Below are 16,449 nucleotides of genomic sequence, written 5' to 3'. Positions count from 1 at the left end.
CACATACACAGGATGAGCTCAGCGTGTGGCTGAGTGGATAGAGAAAAGAGGAAATCTCATGTTTTTCTTGTACTTTCTCATTTTCCTACCTCCGTTCACACGCACACGCACACACACCCAGTAGTGCAGTACTACTGAGGCGGAGGGTCTCAGTAGATTACGCTCCAAAGTGGAGGGCAGGACCTTTAACGTAGCCTCAGGTCTCGAGCTGCTAAGTCTCCTCCGGTTTTCCCACAATCCCACAGGCCATGCTGCGTTCCATGTGGAACGTATTATTGCCACCGCAGTGACCTCCTGAGGAAAATGGAAATGTGGAATTGCAGGAAATGTGTCATGTTATGTGTAATATGAATAAATGACACGGAACGGTCACAAGGACGACACTAAAGATGGCTGAACCGTCATAATGACGCCCAATAACCTTTTTTTTTTTTAAATGCAATACATTTTATACCATGTTGAATTCTCAATTCTGATTGGTCAGACTGTGTTGATTAATTTTCTATAACAACAGCTACAAATCACAGGCTTATATCAATGTGCTAGTTCTAATATGTTATTGTTTCTTCATTAACAGAAAATCTGTAAGACGGATGTATATTCGTTGATACAGTGAAGTTTTCTATAAGGAGACGTTTATTTATCATCTATGGAAGGAGTCTCCAGTATGAGCGCTTAACAAGCTGCTTTTTTCCCTCTTATTAACTTCAAGACAGAGTGGAAAAAAAAGAAGCTGGGGAAGGAACAACTGTTTAAAGTTGTGAGAACAGGAATAAACTTGTTTCCACAACTTTAAATGTAACTATAAATGGATAAGAATTCTATTTCTTTCTTTAATAAATAAAGAAATTGTTATTGTTGGCAAATTGCTGTGGTATAAGAGGAATAACTGGTCTACGTCGGGACGTGCTGCTGTTGCAACAGTAACACTTCCCTTCATCATTGATTCATTTCCTATAACCGCACAGCCCCTAAAAGTATTGTTTTAGCTAGCCCAATGTCTAAGATGTTACATTTCTAAGACTAAATTATTCTGCTAGCCCTACTCTCGAGTACCGTTAGTTCCTCTTCGTACGATCTTAAGCATTGTTTGGAGCAAGCCCTTTTGTAATCAGTTCTTCATAGCAGGAGATGATGATGATGATGATGATGATGATTAAAGTGCTTTCAGGTGTCAGTGGGCCTCAAGCACGCATGCACGCGCACACATGCTGTGAATTTACGCCTGACCTTTCGTGACCTTTGGAAATGGCGTGAGTAAATGACAGGCTGTTGCCATACAACACCCCTGAGACAGGCTTCGTCAGCACATGACTCAAACGTCATCACTGCAGCGTGTCTAGCCTGGAACATTCAAGACTTTAGGAATCTATCGGACTCACGGCATCATGACGATCAGCATGCTCGTAATTACTCAGTGAAGAGAAGCGCAATTCATCATCATTAAGCGTGAGACATCTAAATCCTCTGCAGTTGTTTTGTCTGCTCTTGACATGTTGGGCTTTGAGAAGGAATTTTATAACACATTGGAAAAAAAATTATTTTAAATTTCCAGGAGCCATTTTGTATCCTTCGGTGCTATGAGCCATTTCCGTTTGTTTACACTCGTTAGTACGGTGAGACAGTGATTTGTACTTCAGCTTTACTATTGTTCTTACATTCCTATATATGAATTTATATATAAAATAGCTATATCTTACTGATTTTATACAGTTTGCAGCCTTTCTCCAGCTTGCTAGCTGGCGATTTACAATTAGTTTTACATATCTGGTGAAAGTTAATGATGTACCAGTGATAATGACGTACCGTCCCAAAATGTTTTATGCATCACAATTGCTCACTAATAAGACACAGTTTTCACCAACACTTTGTCCTCCACGTTTATTTTTCTTGCTTGGCCCTTAACTTGTGACCTGATTGGTCGAGAGGTATAAAAAAAAAAAAAAAAAAAGCTTGACATCACTTGACACATTTCCAGAAACTTTTTTATGCTAATACTGTGGTTAAAGTTAGCTAGCTAACATAACGCTATCCAAAGTGTAACAATGATGACAAGTTAAAAATATGTACACAGCATGCTAGAAAAATATTATATAAAAAGAGAACTTTAGTCTTAACCTCAGACAGTTTGCATCACTTCTGTTTAAATTCAGGTTTCCTACATCGCTGCTTAAACAAACCAGGAACTCATCCAGGGACTGTTTATAGTTCAGTCCTATTTCTAGAACGTTCTATCACTCCTTAGCAGTGACCAAGGTCATCTCCTCTGATTTCATACAAATTATTAAACTTAAAAACGTAACCTTAAACTTTAAAGACACAGAATTTCGCAATATTAAAAAAAAAAAAAAAAAAAAAAAATTGTCAGTTTTCACTTGATCCACTTTGCAGTTGCGTTTTTGAGGAGCTGTTCAGATCCGCTGAGCCGCTTTGAAGTGCATGAGAGGGTCTTGATAAGAATCTCTCGGCAGTAATAGCTTCCCTCCGTCCGTGAGCACTGGCGTGAGTGAGTCATTAAGCGCCGGAGCTCCCTGTGGCTTTGTGCCATCGGTGCGTTTGGCCGGCTGCCAGATAAACCTCTCACACGCTTTCGCTTGGACCTGACCTGTTACATCACTGACAATTTGCAGTACGGGGGATTTGTGTGAGCTGCTGATTGCCTCGGTGCTCTGCATGGCCGTGTCTTCATTACAGTGCAACGACCTTCGTTTTATCTGTGAGGGGGATAAAAAAGTGGGTTATGGACTTGTTACCAGGCGTCTCCATAAACGCCCACGCTTTCTTCTGCTCTAATAGCACAGTGAGTCAAAGGGCATCCTGTAAATGAACATGAACAGGGTTTACACACTACATTTATCTGCTTAAAGGTGGAGACTGTGACAGTGTACTGACATGACAGGATGGAAGCGATAAGGAAATCTGAAGTGTTTATGGTTACAGCGTTGATGTTATGCTAATGTACAGATATGCCCGGTGTAAATCAGGGAAAATGGCATTGTTAAATGACTACCTAAGGAAATAAATGAATACCTGCACTGCCGCAGCTATTACACATAAATCTTTGTGCATATCCAGTCCGAAAAACTAACTTTCTGTAATCTGTAAAAGAAAGAAGACTAATTCGATATGACTTTCAAACTGGATTTGTATTTCTAGACATGCAACTTGGATTTTATGTGTTTTTTTGGTCAGGACTGGAGCCTGGACCTTGTTTGTGTAAAACCCAAGAAATTTTTTTTCATTTGTCAGTATTGTAACTGGACATTGCATATGCATAAAGCCTTGAAATGTCCACGTTACTAGCTAGCTAACTAACTATCTAACTTTTGCCAGCCACATGCTACTCAGTGTCCTCAGTGAACTTACTTCTACTTCCTTTCCTTCCGAACTTCCTAGTGGTCCTCTTTTCAGTCAGAGATTGTTGTTAAATGTTGTGAAATCCATCATTTTTTTAAGGATTTTGCAGTGCTTTGAAAATGTAAAGGTTGAAAGATAACATGAAATGAATACTCAAACACATTTTTTCCCCACATTTTGACATATTTCTGGATGAAACTGCATAATTCCTTAGGCGTGACTTTGGCTTTATCTAGCGGGATTTGGCTGGCTTGTGAAACAAAACAAAAAAAATGGAGATGGTGGTCGATGCCAGGAGGCAGAGAAGGAGGAAACAGACAAAAATTTCATCCAGGAGTAAAAGGGGGTAGGGGTGGTAATGTTATGACATAAGATGATTTTGAAGAAGATGACATTGTGATAAACCAAATCTGTGATAAGTTGCTCCACCCAGACAGAAAGTCCAAAATTGTCACAAATTAAATTGGAACATTTAAATTATGCTCCATTGTGTGTAACAGTAACTCTGCTTCTCTGCTTCATCGCACTTCCCCGCACTTTTATTTTCCTTTAACAGCCTGACACAGTGTTTTATTTCTTACATATTAAATTTGTAGTAAATATATTCATAAAATTAAACATTTAATGGTTTAAAATGACACACTCAGAGCTTCTCTGAATAACATAGTAAGGAGTGAAAGTGGTTGTAAAGCTGCTTTGTGTCCTCTTTCGACAGGTCAAAGCGGCCTGGGAAAATCGACGCTGGTGAACACACTGTTTAAATCCAAGGTCAGCCGTAAGTCCTGCACTCCCAATTATGAGGAGAAGATCTCCAAGACCGTCCACCTGCAATCAATCAGCCACAGTGAGTCTCCTCTCTCTCTCTCTCTCTCTCTCTCTCTTGCTCTCTCTCACACACACTTTCACACTCACTAACGCTGGCTTGATCCCAGACTTTTCCCTTGAATTAAACATGAACATGTGAGTAAAGAGTCACAAAGTCTTTCCCATAGGCCTTGTTTTATATAAATATAATTAGAAAAATTGGTTTTATTTCTTAGTTATTAGTGGCATGAAAATGATGGACGCATACACATGAGACCCTTTTCCATGCAACTTGGTAATGGTCTGTAATAATGATGGAACAATACATTGTTGCATAGACGATGAGTCTGTGAGTTGCAGAAATATTTAGATTGCAAGGAAGTGTGACATTTTATCCTTTTTTACATCTTCGTCTATGATAACGTCACACTTTTCTTTTCTAGCCACGTCAACAACTGGAAAAAAAAAATGGACGAGCAATCAAAATGAGAAAGGCTAAAAAGTAACCCAAAAAGTAAAATGCAAAGAAACTAGAAAAGGAAAAAGAGTTGGTTTGTGTCATCTTTGTGATATTATATATATATAAATATATATATATGAAGATGAAGCATCAGTGGCCTCAGTTTGACCCTCCTACTAGCATGGTGTGTGTCTCTGTACAGGAAGGTCATGTGACAGCAGCGACAGTGATTTATTTCAGATCACCAAAGGCCGGTCATTTTTATTTCATCCTGTTACTCTCAGGTCAATGTGACCCGAATATCACCTCAACAATTTGATTAAACAAAAAAAAAAAGATTTCAGAGAAATCGAACCAAGCCAAAAGAAATTCTGTTTTAAAAAAAAATTAGCATTGGTTCTGACTCGTGACAGAACGTAAGGGTTTGCGGTGTTTGACTTGGAGCTGAGCCAGACACCTGGGACATTGTGTGAATAAGAGAGGGAGAGACAGAGAGAGAGAGAGAGAGAGCGAGAGAGAGAGAGAGAGAGAAGATGAATTAAGATGCTGGCGATGGGGGACGGATTAAGAAAGATCAATCATGCAGGTTTCAGCCAGAGGGAGAAAGAAAGAGAGAGAGAGAGAGAGAGAGAGATGTGGCCCTGGCTGTCATTAAGAAAAACCTGTCAAAGAGGCTGGGAGAGAAAGAGAGAGTGCTGGATCGGCCATTTTTCATCCTACGGGTCAGAGGATGACTCTCGTTCCAACAGAGGCCATCATTTATCTAAGATAACAACTGGTGTCTGGTTGAGCATGAAGCCTTGTCTGCTCTTACATTCTCTCACAGTAGTTGCATAAAATCATTGACTCAATGACTAGATTTCTGACCTCCGATTAGGAAAAAAAAAAACAAGAAAACGAAAATGAAAATGACCCCTCAACATGGAATTCCTACTCAGAAACTCTCCTCAACTCTCGAGTTGAGGACAAATGTGCAAATGACGTCATGCCAACATGGCTGCTCACACCGTCAACAGTAAATAAGATAAGAGTTTATAGTAGTATTCACTTTAGATCAATCAACATAGACACATTAATTGGTTAAATCGATAACATTGAACATACAGCTTGTTGTTTTGATAAAGTAAATACATCATAAACTCATGTTTGCTAATGTTAGCTGGCTAGCTGTGTTTTTTTCCAATTTGTAGCTCGAATGATTCAAGCTCAAAAATTGCATAATTTACGAGTTCAGACTTCCCATTTCCGAGTTAAGTCAAATGCAGCATTACTTTTAGATCTAACCTGTAAGACAGTGATCACGTTAGTTCTTTCGCTTCCAAGAAAAAAACATTTACCTTATCATACAGTCCAGTGCTGTAGGCCGTACGAAAAGAAAAGCACGTACCTTCATGAATTTCACTTCTTAAGGCGCCGTCATGCTCAATTTGAAAGTGGCGTGAAAGGCAGATAGTGTAGCCTTCTCAGTCTGCCCTTTAAATGGAAGTATTGTGTGTGTTCCTATGATAATTGGCAGTGTGATCTATCTTTATATGACGTTAGTTTTGCTGACAAGTGACTGAATAACACAACAGTGAGTAGTTTCAACAAGATTCTGTGTGGGGTTTAAAATAACACAGCACAGCAAGACAAGACAGATCCGGTTTGAGGTACATTTAGCATGGTAGCGTTTGAAACATTCACCAGCTGGAAAAGATTACAGAGCACATCATAAAAATAAATATGAATACATAAATTTAAACAAAAACATTTTACTCACTGGTAACTTTTTTTAAGTGCATGTGGCCTCTCTTAACAGGAAAACAGAGTTACATTTTTTTTAAAAAGGGAGGAGGAGCCATTTTATTAAAGCAAGATAAATTACTAGTGGTGTTAGCTGGAAATGTTAGCTCCATACTATGCTACTTACTTCAGAGAGTGAAGCTAGCACAAATGAAACACTGAAGTGACAGGATTTCTGATTGGATTATTTTTTTTAGCGTAAATATTCATAGTATTCACTAAAAATGATAGCTGGCTAGCTAACATGAGCTAACCTGACAGGATTTCTGAGAGGATCTTTACTCATAATAGTCATAATCTTCACTAAAAACAATACCTGGCTAGCTAGCATGAGTTAACCTGACAGGATTTCTGAGAGGAATTTTATGTCATATTTCTAAATGTTTATAATATCCACTGCTATCCTAAGCTAACCTAAGCTAATTTGACAGGATATCTAAGAATACCCTACCATAGATAGCTAAGAAAAATTAGTTAATGTGGCAGTATTTCTAAACGTTTTAAATATTTTTAAATTATATTCATGAGGTTTATAATCTTTACAACAAATACAAGCTAGCTGGCAAATATTAGCTTTATTATATAGCATTAATGTGACAGGGTTTCTAAAAAGAAATTAAGGTTAAAAGCTTCACTGCAAATGCGAGCTAGCTGGTTAATATAAGCTAACTTGACATGATCTAAGAGGATTTTTAAGTAATAAATACAAGTACCACAAATATTCAGTGTAAATAACAGCTAGCTGGTTAATATGGTTTATTTTTTTATATTCTAGATATTATAATCTTCACCGCTGATGCTAGTCAGCTAGCTGACATGAGCTAACCTGACAGGATTTCTGAGTGGATTTTTCACTTATATTCATACATCTTCAAGCTAATTTGACAGAAACTTATAACCACAGTTTCACCTGTTTCTCCTAATAAAATTAGATGTGAACAATATAGCATAAAGATTATATAATGACATTTAAATACATTTTTAATACATGTAATATGTATTATAATATTTAGGTTTGCTAACAGAGTGGCAACAAAATAAAGCAGGGCTTTATAAACAAAAAGGTGTATTAAAAAAATAATTAGTTGTATTTTCTGTACAAAAAAGGAAGATTTGTGAATAAATATAAAATATAAAATTTGTGAATGTCACATAAATAAATTCTGTTTTAAACAACAGTAACAAAATGAAATGGATACATTAAGCTTATCGTCATTTCTTATCAGCCAGACAGGCCACACCCACAAATATAAGTACCGTATGATTGAATGTATATACAGTTTTTGCTTGCTACACACCCAGAAGACATAAACTGCAACCGACACCTAGACTCCAGACATCTTCCTGTTAAAAAAATAGGGGAAAAAACGTGTGTGCGCGTGTGTGCTTGCTTTGCTTGTATACGTGTGCTCATGCTTCACTGCACGTTTCAGATCATATGAGGTTCAGGATATACGTCCTCCAGAGATCTCCCCTCGCTCCACTGAATTCTCAGTCCAGCAAATCGTAAACAGTGTAGTGAGGGGAAAAAAGGTTGTTTTTTTACTGGAGCTTTCAGAAATCCAGGCCAGGACATCCTGACATCTAATGTAAATATTTACCTATTTTGGGCCGTGTGTCATAAAAGCATGATTCGTTTTATGGCACTTAGCGATAACTGAGAGAGGAAAGATATGAATACGCCATCATGGTTTCCGCCACATTCTTTAAAGAATGTGTAAAGGTGTATGTTATGACGCACTGCATTTCTTCTACAATGCAGCTTTGTCTGTGTGGATTTTACTTTCTGAATATTTTCATTGGATTTATAAAAACATTATCGTTATCTGTATAAACAAGCCGAATTCGTACGTATTAAAATTAACGAAACAATTCAGTTGAATGTTATTTTCAGTGAAGTTGTAAGAACTTCTTACACCGTAATGTTAAACATTTTTATACCGCTGCGGTGTTGAATTCTTGATTCTGATTGGTCAGAAGGTGTTCTGTATAACTTTCTATAAAAGCAGCTCTGACAGTAGTTTTGTATAATGGACGCTCCACATAAATAAACAGATGTTTACCTAATAACTATTTACATAAATGGATGTTTAAAAAAAAAAACCTATAACGACTGGGGATGACTGTTTATAGCTGCTTTTATGTAAGTGAGAATTTACGTTATTTCCGGACATGCTGTAATAGGAAAATTATTCGACTTCAGGGTGATAACAGTAACTTTGCTTCGTAATGGCATGTCCGCTACGTTTGCAAAAATGTTTACGTCTTAAAAACACAGCTAGCCTTTTTTTTCCCCAACAAAGCTATGTCTTATATCGAACTGCGAGATGATTAACACAGCTAGCGACCTAGCTACAGTCAGCTATGTTTGCTAGCTAAATTGAAAGAAATATAGTTGAGTGAGTACATACAGTAAATTAAGCTGTAAAGCCACTGAGGGTTAGGGGTCTTGCACGAGGAGGGAATTCTCACAATGTACTAGGACTACCAATCTAGAATTGCAAAATTTCTGGAATTTTTTCAAAATTTTCATCTCTTCCTGCTCTGTTTTACAGTCATCGAAGAGAAGGGTGTGAAGATGAGGCTCACAGTTATCGACACACCCGGATTCGGAGACCAGATCAACAACGAGAACTGGTGAGAGAAGCTTGATCACTTCTGTGTTTTGTAATATTTCCTAGTATATAGCAGTTAATATCATACAAAAAAGCAGACACTATAATACACCACAAACAATGATAATAGATAACGTTTATGATGTTAATATTTCACGTGTTGCTTCTCCTCAGCTGGGAGCCCATCATCACCTACGTCAACGAGCAGTACGAGAAATATCTGAAGGAGGAGCAGTACATCAACAGGAAGCGAAGGATCCCAGACACCCGCGTCCACTGCTGCGTCTACTTCCTGCCAGCCACAGGACACCGGTACGTGTCACTTCCTGCGCTATATTTACAGCTAGGAACATTAAAATGCTGATTGAGAGGTTACGACTCCTCGTTCTGTAATAGCGCTGCTTTCAGATGGAATAGAGGAAACTTGAAGTAGGCCCTAGTGCCCTGATTGACCTTTTGACCTTATGGGAAACCCAAGAGCCGTAAATCGCCTTCATAGTAGAGCATAGGGTAGTGCTATGAAAACAGAAGAGTGTTCACGGGTCAAGAAGTCATAAATACCTGAATGCATGTACAAATATTACGAGCCTTGTTGAGCTGCTAGTCTTCCGGGTGTCCATATATCTTCAGCGCATTTCCGACAGACTTCATATTTAATTTAAACGTACAGCTGAGGAGTTGAGAGTTAAAGGTTTTGTTCAAGAGTGAATGAATTAGCTTATAATGTGATGCTAAGTGGATAAACTAGCATTAACCAGCAATCAATAATCAGAAGAAAAAAGGCTTGGAATGAACTAGCTTATATTTGGCTAATTTGGCTAAACTGCATTAATATCCTCAGGTTGCGCCCAATCGATGTGGAGTTTATGAAGCGGCTGGGGAAGATCGTGAGCATCGTACCTGTGATCGCCAAAGCCGACACGCTAACCATGGACGAGAGGCTAGAGTTCAAGCAAAGGGTGAGCAAAGATTCATTCATTTAACCACTCCTCATGTTCTTCATAACTTAATTATATTGTATTATAATCGTATTCCTCAACTTCTTTTTGTCTGGATATTGGAATAAGTAAAAAAAATAGCAGAAAAGTTAGCAGAAAAAGGAAATGAGAATAGATATGTTTCCATTAAATACTGTTAAAAAAGACAAGATTAGGTCATTACGCAACTGGATTATGTACTTTTTTTTAGCGTTTATTAAAAAAAGTAGTTTTGTTGTATTGCAATGCATGCCAGCTACCAGGTTGTGAAACCATTCATCACTAGCTAGTAGCTAGCTAACATTAGCTAACTTGAGCAGTGTTGCTGTGTAGCATTAGCAAGAGAGACAAAACTGTGTAGCATAAAGCTTAGGTACGCTTTGTTGTATTTATTCAAAATAGTAATTTTAAAAATTTCTTTAAAACGTTTATTTATTTATTTTTTTTTAAAGAATTTCACATAGTGAAAAACTATACCATAGACTTTAGTGTCCTGTCATGGGTTCTGAGCCTTGGGATAATTTTTGTACCAAAACCAATAGCAATGCCAAGACACATTTGTGTGCCTGGGTTTTTTTTTTGTCAAACCTGCGCCATCATTCACAGTTCGATGGATCCAGCAGGATGATGCTATGTGGGAGGAAGCCTCCCTATACTCCTGTACTACATCTCTCTCCAAGAGCCTCCCACACACACACACACACACACACACACACTGATAAAACTAGCTGATAATTCAGGTTCCACTATGTTATTGGCTTTGCTGAATATGACATATATCAGCATAATATCATATGATAATGTCTCTTTAAAAACCTCACTGATGATCATAGTGCTATTTTGAACATCCTTTAAATGCACAGAATGGTCTGTGTGTGTGTGTGTGTGTGTGTGTGTGTGTGTGTGTACGTGGTTCTCATGTATAAGCTGTAGATTTGTCTCTCGGGTGACTTTGCCATTGTCAGGATTCTAACTTGTGATCTTAAGGCAAAGCATAATATACACAAATTACATTTTAACGATGTCACATGTAGCTCGTTTGCTAATTAAACGTCATTTTTTATGACTGTTAAAATATTCAGCTGGAATATTTATTCAGGTTTGTCGTTGTGTGTTGACAACTAAACGACTTCGTTAGAAAGTAGATTATGTCGACTGATCCTGGGAGGATAGCTAAATCTGCTCATTACATTGCGAGATTATGGAATTTAAATAATAAAGCATCACCAGCAGGGGGCGCTGTTTTACATCACCGACAGGTTTAAATCGCACCTTATACTCAAGGATGGCTGAAAGGAGCAGAAGTTCCAGGGAAAAGATGACGAGACGATTTCTTCCCAAGCAAAGAAGATGCGCAAAATTGACCTTATTTATAAAACCGGATACGAACAAATTTATTCGTAGTACGTTCGCAGTAGCATTTACTCAAGAAATATGTGAAAATTTATTTGGGAAAAGCATTCGTAACCTATGAGAGCTCCTGAGTTTGTGAACGAGGTAATATGAAACTTGATTGATCGCCTTCAAATCGTATAATTGTTGATGAATTCCTGCGATTTTATATACGGATTACGTCAAGTTTAAATCACTTACTTATTTCGAATTAATGCAAATTTTGTGAAACTCATATATGTTGTTTGATTTTAATGACTTAAAAGAAAGCAATCCAAATCAGTTTCACAAACTGAGACAAATAAGACTAGCCGTTCAATTGGGCAGTAGACTGCTATAAAACGTGTGTGTGTGTGTGTGTGTGTGTGTGGTGTGTAAACACATCCGTAAATCTGACCAGGAGCTCCTTTCTCTCTTTGCAGATAAGACAGGATCTTCAGACCCACGGTATCCGAGTGTATCCACAGAAGGAATACGACGAGGACGCTGAGGATCGGATACTCAACGACAAGATCAGGGTACGAGGACTTTTTAATAGCGATGAAATCCAAAAATAGATACATTAATGTCTTTCACATGATTGGGGAAGATGGAGGTCATGTGACTGAGACTAAAAAACTGGACACTCATTCCATAAATGTTAAATAAGCATCTCCATGAACAAAACACTAATGTGTTAGAACGAGCGCATTAATATAAACCTGTGATGTGCAGCTACGCTACTGTCAGGGCTGCTGTTATAGAAAATTAATCAACACCTTCTGACCAGTTAGAACAACGCAGTGGTATACATTTGTCTAAAATGGGTTATAGTGAAATCTAAACTGATTCCAAGAGTGATTGAAAATTTAGAGAGCGTAGTTTAGTCAGGTTTATAGTACGGGTTGAGGATTTACAGAATGTTAACTATAGTAAATAGCTGTAAGTCATATGGAGGTGTTATTCAAACAACAGCCGGTTAATTAAATTGTAAAGCCTATTGGACTACACTGTAAAACCGAATAAACTCAGTTAACTCAAAATGTTTGCGGAAACGGATTAACTCGAAACGTTGAAGTTGATCAACTAAACGGACTTTAAAATATTTTAAAGTATAATGTTTTCTAACTATATTAATACATCATAACTCAAAAATCTCTTCAGTTTCAAGTTTGTTACGCTAATATGAAAAACTGGTTTGTTTGGTCAACTCAGTATTAACTCCAATATTTTACATACAGACTTATTATATCATATATTCAATTTTTCATATTTCAATATATTTGTGTTGAAATTTGTGTATTTGTGTCACTTTTTGACTGCATCCAATGTTTACATTTTGGAATTATTTTTACTAGTTTAGAGTATATTAATAATTTTGCACTTTAATCTTTTGTCTGTGTTCAGTGTGTTGGACTAGTTAAGAGTTTACATATAATTTTTGCTCTGTCTTTGTAGGAGTGTGCAACTGTAGCACAGGAATTGCATTGTGTATAGATGCTTACAGCACTCTTAATGCACATGACAATAAAAACTGAAACATGAAACAACATACAACACAACAGAGCTAATGTTACAGCACCTTTTTACCTTTTTGTATTCATTAGGTGAATTTTTTTAAGCTTCAGGCCAGGTATTGAGATAAGCATGCATCTTACAGGAGTGTAGTAACACATCTGAGTAGGATTTTAGAATTCAAAAAGTTAAAATTATGGTTAAAACGTACGTCCGTTTAGATGAAGAGTGATTGATGGTGTGTGTTTGGTGGTTCTTGTAGGAAAACATCCCGTTTGCGGTTGTGGGAACAGATAAAGAGCACCAGGTGAACGGCAACAAGGTCCTGGGCCGGAAAACCAAATGGGGAATCATCGAAGGTGGGTTGTTTTTCCTGCGACTGCAACAATAATAATAATAATAATAATTATAATCATCATCATCATCATCATCATAATTTTGAAAGTTATTTTTGTCTTATACAAGACCGCCATCTAGTGGCAGAGTACAGCTAAAGCAACAGAATTAATTTCCATTATTCCCAACCCTAGGTATTGATTATGTTTCTGGTTTTTTTTCCTTCAGTCGAAAATGTTGAGCATTGTGAGTTTGCCAACTTGAGAGATCTTCTGATTAGGTAAGTCTCATTTTTCTGTCTTAATAATTAAATATAAATTCATTTATATTCACTTAGTCTTACACGTTATCATTATCTTCCTGTGAGGCTTTTTTTTTATTAAACAGTGGTGTCGACAGTCTTAAAAGCTGCATGATAGGACAGATTACAGCACAGTGCTGTTGAATTCTGGATTCTGATTGGTCAGAAGGTTTGGATTCGTTTTCTATAAGAGCAGCTTGGACAGGAGTGATCGAACAAATCAAAGGATTGTTTTACTGCACATAATTTAATACATTAGCGTTTCTATAGTAACTGCTCTTTCATGAAAAGATTTGAAAAACATGTAAAAGTTGATATGGTGAAGTTTTTTGTCAGACATTTAATTAACATTTATGGAAGGAGTCTCCAGTGTCAGCGCTTTGGAACAATCAGGACAGAGGAGTTTTTACGAGTTTGCAGTTTCTTGGTAACGTGACAAGCTGCGTTTTTTTTCCCCCTTTATACCTTCAAGAGAGAGAGAAAAAGAGAGGCTGGTGAGAGAACGACTGTTTATAGCTGCTATATCGTAAGAACAGGAACTAACTTGTGTCGTGAACGTTCCACAACATTAAACATAACTATAAATGGACAAGAAAGTATCATATGTCATTCTTTAATAAGTCAAAAAAATTATAATTGTTGGCAAACTGCCAAAAGTGCTGTTATAGGAAAATAATTTGTGACATGAAATGGAGTTACTGTTTCATTCAACAGCACATTTACACCTCATTAATTTCCTAACACAAGTAAAGAATGGCATATGATGCTTTTTATCTGCTTATAGCTACATTTAATGCTGTGGAACGTCCATGAAGCAAGTTCCTGCTATTATGAATTTTTTAAAATACTGTATAATTTATTGTAATTTCCTGATGTGATGAATAAAGAGCCTTAGCCTCTATTATTTTAGCCCAAAAGTAGCTGAGCTGATGAGCTAGGATTACCCATAAACCCGTTCTTCGTGTTGTCACGGCGATATATTTATGGGTATCTAATTATAAACCTGCTCTAAGAACGGTGCAACGAGCATACAGTAAATTAATTGATGATGTCGTAGGTGTTTCATCCAGATTTTTTTTTAAATCCTCCGCAGGTCCCACCTTCAAGACCTGAAGGACGTCACTCACAACATCCACTACGAGACGTACCGCGTGCGACGGCTGAACGAGAGCAACGCCAACGGACTCGGCCTCTCCGCTCTCACTCTGGAGAACGGTACAGCGGAGAAGAACGACGCCGAGAGCCAGCTTTAAACACACACACACACACACTTCATCAGTCCTGCGTGTGTGTCTGCAGATGATGCCAAGATGATCATGTTGAGAACATTTCTCTTCCAGATGTGAAGACGTAAAGACATTTTTGCATTTAAACGTCATATATAAGTCTATTTTTTAAGAGGAGTCTATATTATGGGTGGGGTTTTGGGGGAAAATTGAAAAGAAAAAAAAAAAGCCAGAGAGAGAAAATGATGATGATGTTGATGATGATGATGAGGAAGAGGATGAGGATGCCGACGATGATGTGTGAGGAAGTACAATAGAAGTGAAATGCATGTAGGAAGAGAGAAATTACTCTTTCCTCATGCTGAGCAATTCTTTCCCTTTATTTCTCCTTTTTTTTTTTTTTTTTTTTTTAAAGAAAAGTAAAATTAGACAAACTATTTTTGTTACCATGCTTGCTTTTGGAAAGTGTAATTTTTCTTAATTTTCTAACAGAGCTATTTTTTACTGCTTGTGAAAAAGACGCTGGAATGAAAGGAAAGCAATATCACCAAAAGTATTTTTTTTTTATCTTGAGCTGTCTAGTGTTTGTATAAGTCTCAAAAAATGCTCTGTTCAACAGTTTTTCAGTTTTTTAATGACTTTGACAGACATACAGCAAAAAAAGACAAAACAAATAGAGCAGTAATTATGTATTCACTGTTTTTTCATCAATGGTACACAGTTTTATACTCACTGTCCGAAATTGTGATTTTTTTTTTACTACATGAAAGCTACTGTACATACTCATGTTTTTTCAGACTCTTTGTTTTTTTTTTGTTTATTTTTAATAATAATGCATCATGTACTAACAGCTCCATCATGTCCTCATTACAAATATTAATATTCATGTTAAATGCCATTGATTTATGATTAAATAATTGTCACTGTTGACTGCACATTGTTTTTATTTTCCATAAAACCTAAAATACTGACCTTAGGTTTTTTGAACGTAAACATACAACATAAAAAACATGATTACTATGTGACATATTGCACTTATTAGAATTTATAAACATATTAAGTAAAAAACAAGATTTACCGGATTCATAGACAGTGTTAACGTAAACTTCAATGATTTTGGCTACACTTAGGTTACACAAATGGGCATTGTTATTTATTGTTGTTTACAAACAAATTTATTCGTAAATAATTCTTAGGAGCATTTAGACCTGAAATTTGTGCTCATGAAAATCCAATTAGTTGGAAAAAAAATCCTGAATTTGTGTAAATTTACGGATAATGAGACTCACAAACTGTATAGTTTTGTATTTTAAAAAATTGATTACATTGTCAAGTTTAAATCACTTATTTATTTCAATTACACACCATTTTAGAGAATTTTGTGAAAGTTGTTTCATATTAGAAAGCGATTTCAAAACAAATCCATAAATTAAGCTATTCCATTAGGACAAAAGTAATGGCGCACTCTAAAAAGAGGAGGAGTTAGTGTGTGTCTATGGTAGCTGATTCGCTGCAGTGGCTGAGCTGCATTAATGGAAGATTTAGTGCACGCCACACTTCGGAGGCGCTCTTTCATCGTTTAGTCATAATTTGGATGTTTTCAGGTCACTGTGAGCCTTTTGTGGAGTTTTGTAGGCGTGGCTAAATGTGAATCAGCTGTGCTTGGTAATTTATGGTTGATTGACATTTCTCAACATAGGCACAA

The 16,449-nt window shown here is 36.9% G+C and overlaps 1 protein-coding gene across 6 annotated transcripts in view; it reads left to right on the top strand.

Annotated features, from left to right (window-relative positions):
* septin12 (septin 12) overlaps positions 1–15,152 on the top strand; it is a 70,183-nt gene extending 55,031 nt beyond the window's left edge. For all 6 annotated transcript variants that reach the window (XM_026947073.3, XM_026947076.3, XM_026947077.3 and 3 more), the window contains 8 exons: positions 4,073–4,201; positions 8,959–9,040; positions 9,193–9,330; positions 9,860–9,977; positions 11,810–11,905; positions 13,144–13,240; positions 13,446–13,497; positions 14,612–15,152. In XM_026947073.3, coding sequence (XP_026802874.1) covers positions 4,073–4,201; positions 8,959–9,040; positions 9,193–9,330; positions 9,860–9,977; positions 11,810–11,905; positions 13,144–13,240; positions 13,446–13,497; positions 14,612–14,771 — 872 coding nt within the window. In that variant the 3' untranslated portion in view covers positions 14,772–15,152. The remainder of the gene's footprint in view (positions 1–4,072; positions 4,202–8,958; positions 9,041–9,192; positions 9,331–9,859; positions 9,978–11,809; positions 11,906–13,143; positions 13,241–13,445; positions 13,498–14,611) is intronic.
* The last annotated feature ends 1,297 nt before the right edge of the window (positions 15,153–16,449 follow it).

Source organism: Pangasianodon hypophthalmus, chromosome 13 (assembly GCF_027358585.1).
Source record: "Pangasianodon hypophthalmus isolate fPanHyp1 chromosome 13, fPanHyp1.pri, whole genome shotgun sequence".
NCBI lineage: Eukaryota > Metazoa > Chordata > Actinopteri > Siluriformes > Pangasiidae > Pangasianodon > Pangasianodon hypophthalmus.
Note: the sequence above shows the minus strand (reverse complement) of the source record. Positions and strands in the feature narration are given on the sequence as shown.